This window comes from Girardinichthys multiradiatus, chromosome 1 (genome assembly GCF_021462225.1).
Source record: "Girardinichthys multiradiatus isolate DD_20200921_A chromosome 1, DD_fGirMul_XY1, whole genome shotgun sequence".
Classification (NCBI taxonomy): Eukaryota; Metazoa; Chordata; class Actinopteri; order Cyprinodontiformes; family Goodeidae; genus Girardinichthys; species Girardinichthys multiradiatus.
The window spans coordinates 24765150-24771443 of record NC_061794.1 but is presented as its reverse complement, the minus strand read 5'-3'; the positions used below and the strand labels follow the sequence as shown (position 1 = coordinate 24771443).

Genomic DNA, 6294 nt, shown 5'->3' with positions numbered 1-6294 from the left:
TCAGTGAAACAAGACATGCAAAAATGTTTAATATTTAATTCTTTATGAGATTGAAGTGTTTTTCTTGTAGAATAATACACATTCCTTAAAGTATGCATGTCTAGTATCTGAAATACAGCTATGGTTCAGTTTGTGCAGTTTAGACAATTTAACTATCCAAAATAATTAGAATTCAAGGAGTGAATTTAAAATATTTTACTTGAATTAAATGAAATTTAATGTGCTGTTTGTCAAATTCAGACTCCTGAAAAATAATGCACAATTAGTCATTTTTCGCAAGTTTGACTTTAAACATGCATTCAAAGTTTAACAGATGGACAAAAAAGTACTAAAAACTATGATCTATATAAAAGCTTTACAAGTAATAAGGAGAGCAAATTTTGTCATTTTGATGGCGTTTTAATGCTGCTCACCTTAAACCTGAGCAATATTCAATCAGGCCAAAAGTGAAAACATCTGTGGAGTTGTGCAGGGCAGCTTGAGCCATCAGCACACATACACAACAGTGGTGACTCTGGTAGCTTAAACCATGTTGGTCTGAGGTTGTTGTAGCTGGAAGCATGGCAGGGACAGACGTACTGACAGCCAGGTTTTTTGCCTACAACAAAATGTACAGTTATGATCTGCGGGAGCAGAGTTTTGCAGACTGGCCATTTAGAGAGGAATGCAACTGCACACCTGAAAAGGTAGGAAGGCCTCGGTATTCTCAGACTGCTCTGGTTGGGATGTCTTGATTTTTCCGAATGTCTCAAAAAACATCAACAACATTAGATATATTTCATAGTTATGTAACCCTTTGTATTCAATTAGGATTAAAGAACTGAGTTAGCGATGGTTACGATTAGGGGACTGTGTCTAAGAATTTTACACACTGAGAAATGCAATTAAATTTACACTTTGTTCATGTGGAAAAATATTTGCCAAAGCAGTTGTTGCTGGTACTTTAAAATGTAATGTAGGCTCTTATGGCTCAGGCAATATACAGATCATCAATGGTTTAGTCCCTGATTACTCGGGCCCAAAAGTCACAATGCAATAAATAATTGTTTAAATTGTATTAAATACTTGAAATAAAAAATGTATATAATTGCCAATATTTGATACACAATTAACTAATATGAAAATCATTAAAATCAAAATTGTCAGTATAATTTCAATGTATTCATGTTTCTTTTTCTGCAGTCAATTATGAAATAATTTAAACTGCCATGAAGGCTCATTAGACAGGCTGCAACATTTTATTTAACATTTACAACAACTCAACTGCAAACCAATCACCTTGTCAGTAGCAGTGTTGGCTCCACCTGCTGACTTTGATGGGGAAGGTTAACAGATAAAATTATTTCAGAAAGTTCTAAAATATACAACAATGACAGAAAGAAAATACTTTTTATGTGCTTTTAACACAATAAATACATGTTTGATTATTTTTAAGTTTATTTAGACTTTAATCATGGCTTCCTTGTACAACATGTTGAAGCTTTGGCAAAGTTGCTTTTGTGCTCCTCTCTGTGTGAGCTATAAGTTGCATTTGAGCCATCCTTTAATCCAAATCGTTTACAACTTCTGGTTTATAGCTCAGCAGGTGCACGTTTTGGACATTTCCCTTTGCTGCCCACCCTGCACATGTCATTATTGATGAGTTGCCGACATTTGACTTCATGAGTAACACTGTGTCATGTTACCCCACTCAGAGTCGAGGGAGATCCTAGTTTCATTGCGGTAAAAACTAATACAGATGCACTTCATTTACTATGTGTAGGATGAATGATGTCAGAGTCTCTGTCTGTGTAGATGGCCAAGGCTGGTTTTGTCCACTGTCCCAGTGAGAATGAACCGGACGTGGCTGGCTGTTTCTTCTGTCTAATCGAGCTCGAAGGCTGGGAGCCAGATGATGATCCCTGGTGAGAAAAAGCACAATAGATGTCCTGATCCATGAGTTTTTACATCATCTTGCAGGCATTGATGTGTACAGTCTTGGCCAAAAGTTGAGACTGACCGAAATCTTGTCTTGGATACAAACTTTACTGGTTTGGTTCTAGAACCTATGTTATTAGGAAGAGTGGTAAAAGGCAGTTATTTGCTAAGCTGATGAAAATTAATATAATCCCAAAAGGTTATTTGCACCTTGTCTCTATGAAAACATGAACATTCTGAGATTATGCAGGATTTATCAGGGTTGAACTGCAGAAGGTGGAGGTAAAGTCATTTTCTCAGATGTTTCCCCTTTCAGAATGTCTGGGACATTTGGGAAAACAACTGTTCAGCCACAAAAGGTGTTCTCAAGACATTTGTGTGTTGGGTTTTTTCTCACACAAAAGATTAAGCTCACTTATAATTTGGTCAAAAACCACTGGAATGAATGGGGAATCATTCTCCAGGAGTAACATTGCCTGATTATTAAGAAGCAATTCCAGGATGAACAAGGTTTTGTTTTTTTTCTTTGTTGTTTTTGTTTGTCTTCAACTGCATGGTGCAGCACCATGTCACAAAGGAAGAAAAGTGAGAATTATGTCACTCAGGATCAAAATGTTTACATTTAGCCAAGAAACCCTCTGATCTCAATCCCATTGCTAACCTGCTGATTGGTTTAAATCGTTATTTTTCCCTATTGAATTTCAGTATACTATAGAAACACCAGACAAAAACATCTAGCAACACAGAATAACATAAAACAAGCTTTCTGTCTAATGTTTTAGGCATAATTCACCCATTTGTTTTGTTTTCATCATGAAGATTATTATGCAAGATGCTTGCAACATAGAATAAATTACTACAATTGGATAATCCAGCTCATCCTTAAAATTGATCAACTTTTTTTCCTGAATATTGTGGGAGGGTTTTTTTTTTAAATATATATATATATATATATACACACTGCTCAAAAAATAAAAGGAACACTTAAACAACACAATATAACTCCAAGTAAACTAAACTTCTGTGAAATCAAACTGTCCACTTAGGAAGTAACACTGATTGACAATGAATTTCACATGTTGTTGTTCAAATGAAATGGACAACAGGGGGAAATATTTGGTGATTAGCAAGACACACTCAATAAAGGAGTGGTTCTGCAGGTGGGGACCACAGACCACTTCTCAGTACCTATGCTTTCTGCCTGATGTTTTGGTCACTTTTGAATGTTGGTGGTGCTTTCACACTCGTGGTAGCATGAGACGGACTCTACAACCCACACAAGTGGCTCAGGTAGTGCAGCTCATCCAGGATGGCACATCAATGCGAGCTGTGGCAAGAAGGTTTGCTGTGTCTGTCAGCTTAGTGTCCAGAGCCTGGAGGCGCTACCAGGAGACAGGCCAGTACACCAGGAGATGTGGAGGAGGCCGTAGGAGGGCAACAACCCAGCAGCAGGACCGCTACCTCCACCTTTGTGTAAGGAGGAACAGGAGGAGCACTGTCAGAGCCCTGAAAAATGACCTCCAGCAGGCCACAAATGTGCATGTGTCTGCACAAACGGTTAGAAACCGACTCCATAAGGATGGCATGAGGGCCCGACGTCCACAAATGGAGGTTGTGCTCACAACCCAACACCATGCAGGACGCTTGGCATTTGCCAGAGAACACCAGGATTACAAATTCGCCACTGGTGCCCTGTGCTCTTCACAGATGAAAGCAGGTTCACACTGAACACATGCGACAGATGTGACAGAGTCTGGAGACACCATGGAGAGCGATCTGCTGCCTGCAACATCCTTCAGCATGACTGGTTTGGCAGTGGGTCAGTAATGGTGAGGGGTGGCATTTCTTTGGAGGGCCACACGGCCCTCTATGTGATCGCCAGAGGTAGCCTGACTGCCATTAGGTACCGAGTTGAGATCCTCAGACCCCTTCTGAGACCATATGCTGGTGCAAGATGAAGACATTGAAGCTATGGACTGGCCCGCCCGTTCCCCAGACCTGAATCTGATTGAGCACATCTGGGACATCATGTCTCGCTCCATCCACTAACGTCACGTTGCACCACAGATTGTCCAGGAGTTGGCGGATGCTTTAGTCCAGGTCTGGGAGGAGATCCCTCAGGAGACCATCTGCTGTCTCATCAGGAGCATGCCCAGGCATTGTAGGGAGGTCATACAGACACGTGGAGGTCATACACAATACTGAGCCTCATTTTGACTTGTTTCAAGGACATTACATCAAAGTTGGATCAGCCTGTAGTGTGTTTTTCCACTTTAATTTTGTGTGTGACTCCAAATCCAGGCCTCCATTGGTTAATACATTTGATTTCTATTGATGATTTTTATGTGATTTTGTTGTCAGCACATTCAACTTTGTACAGAACAAAGTATTCAATGAGAATATTTCATTCATTCAGATCTAGGATGTGTTATTGGAGTGTTTATTTTTTTGAGCAGTGTATTATTTTTTATTTGTGTAAAGAAGAAAATTGGATAATTGCTACATTCTTAATGTTTTTATCTATACAGGGCTGAGCATGCAAAACGCTCCCCTAGCTGTGGAGTCTTATCCATGAAGAAAGACTTCGGTGAGCTGACTGTGTCTGAATACTGTCAACTGGAAAAAGACAGGCTGAAGATCTACATTGTAAGTGGTGGCAAATGTAACAAATTTTTGCAGTTTGTGGTTTTAAATATAGCTTTTTATTTATTTTTTTTACTTTTTCTCTTCAGAGGAAGGTTTGTCATAAGAAGTTGGCATTCATGCGTGATGACATAGATCAAAAGCTTGAGGGACTAAAATCTCAGCTGAAGGCAATATAGTAGCCGCTACTCATCAGTTAAATGTGGAAAATACTTTTTTTATGTCATGAAATTGCATTTTAAATTAGAATAAAGTTTTTGTGGAGCCAAATAGTTTGTAGTACAGTCTCTGACCACATGGTGGGGCCTTTGAGCTTTAGGTATGGGGTCACACCGTGTCAAAGACGGTTTCATGGAATTCCCAATCTCTCAATCGAAAACATCACGAATGTCATCTGATATGAAAGCCCACATTGAGCAGGATTACAATGTGGGCTATATTCCCCTCTTTCACTCATACCATTTTCCTGAACGCACCACCATCTCCACCACATCCTTTCAAAACTTGACCCTGGACAGATGGCCTGAAGCCCCTCCTTTTCATTACCAACTGTTGCCCCAGTAACATCTGTTACATATTGGGGACAGTGCACACTAAGGCCTGCCAGGGCACTTGTCATTCCCTGTGAGGCAGACTTTGGTGGGAGACGTGTTGCAGGATGTTTCAACTGACAATGGTAATTGCAGGAGACATGTTTATGCATAAATCCTAGAAAGCACTGGCACAAAGTATCACTCTTTGCTCTGCAGTTTGTCTGCAAAGTAGAAATGTTTGTTCTTTTGTGTCTGATGGGAGAACAAAATGGATGGTTCTGGATTAAAAGATGTCATCCCTTCTCCAACCTTCCACTGTTTTGGATTAATGTCTAATGTAACACTCCGGCCACTGAGCCCAGATCAGCTGCTTAATTCTCTCTGATCCGTTCATAGCAGTGCAAATTGAAGAGTATTTTTAGACGAAAACAAAATACCTCCTGGGTGATGTAACATTTCTAATGAAACTGTTATGCATTGGACTCAGGAATCTTTGTTCCTAATTCTAGTCTATATTTTTATACCTGATAAAAGCTAAACTGTGCAGATTGAGAACAGCATTAATTCTAAAAGCTTCAATCGGTTAGTGAGAATGGTGGTTTCAATTAGGAAAAATGGTGTGATTAGGAACACCATGAGCATATTTGTTAATTGCTAAAGTAAGCCTTTCCAGGGCTGATACCTATAGTATAAGTAATGTCAATCCACGTATGTGTGATCCAGAATATGAACAAAGACAACCGACCTGTACAGGTGTGATAGACAGGCTTGCCCATGGGAATGGTGGGAAATGGTTTCTTTTGTGAGAACAGGCCTTATGGTCCTCAATAAATACCAGTGATTCTAAAATGTTTTCTGACAAGCACCAACTCGCTAGATACAATGTTTTCCAAGTACCACAATTTTATTAAAATGTTTTATCAGAACATAAAAGGGGGATAATGCAACAAAATTCCAATTGTGAAAACTGAACAGGAAGGCCACCTGGAGTCAAAATTTCAAAAATTAAAGACTGACTTTTCTTGTTATCCAGACACTTAAAAATCAAATTTGCAGTGTGTGGAAAAATAGCAATCTCTATGGTTAAGTTTATTTGCACTCACACATACAGTGGCTCTCACAAGTCTAAACACACTTGAATGTATGTATGTAGTGTTTTTATGAGGTAAAAACATAGACCGTGATAAATCATTTCAAAGCT

At 39.3% G+C, this 6294-nt stretch overlaps 1 protein-coding gene across 1 annotated transcript; it reads left to right on the top strand.

Moving 5' to 3' along the window:
- The first annotated feature begins 458 nt into the window (after window positions 1–458).
- Window positions 459–4830, top strand: birc5b (baculoviral IAP repeat containing 5b). Its single transcript, XM_047373355.1, has 4 exons — window positions 459–686; window positions 1795–1904; window positions 4446–4563; window positions 4650–4830. The coding sequence occupies exons 1-4, from the start codon at window positions 561–563 to the stop codon at window positions 4737–4739; spliced, it is 444 nt and encodes a 147-aa protein (XP_047229311.1). The 5' UTR covers window positions 459–560; the 3' UTR covers window positions 4740–4830.
- The last annotated feature ends 1464 nt before the right edge of the window (window positions 4831–6294 follow it).

What these genes read in the sequence shown, in the direction of transcription:
- birc5b (XM_047373355.1), top strand. Translation starts at nt 561, where the DNA reads ATGGCAGGGACAGACGTACTGACAGCCAGGTTTTTTGCCTACAACAAA. An exon ending in GCAACTGCACACCTGAAAAG is followed by an intron (nt 687 to 1,794) that starts GTAGGAAGGCCT and finishes CTGTCTGTGTAG; the next exon opens with ATGGCCAAGGCTGGTTTTGT. An exon ending in ACAGGCTGAAGATCTACATT is followed by an intron (nt 4,564 to 4,649) that starts GTAAGTGGTGGC and finishes TTTTCTCTTCAG; the next exon opens with AGGAAGGTTTGTCATAAGAA.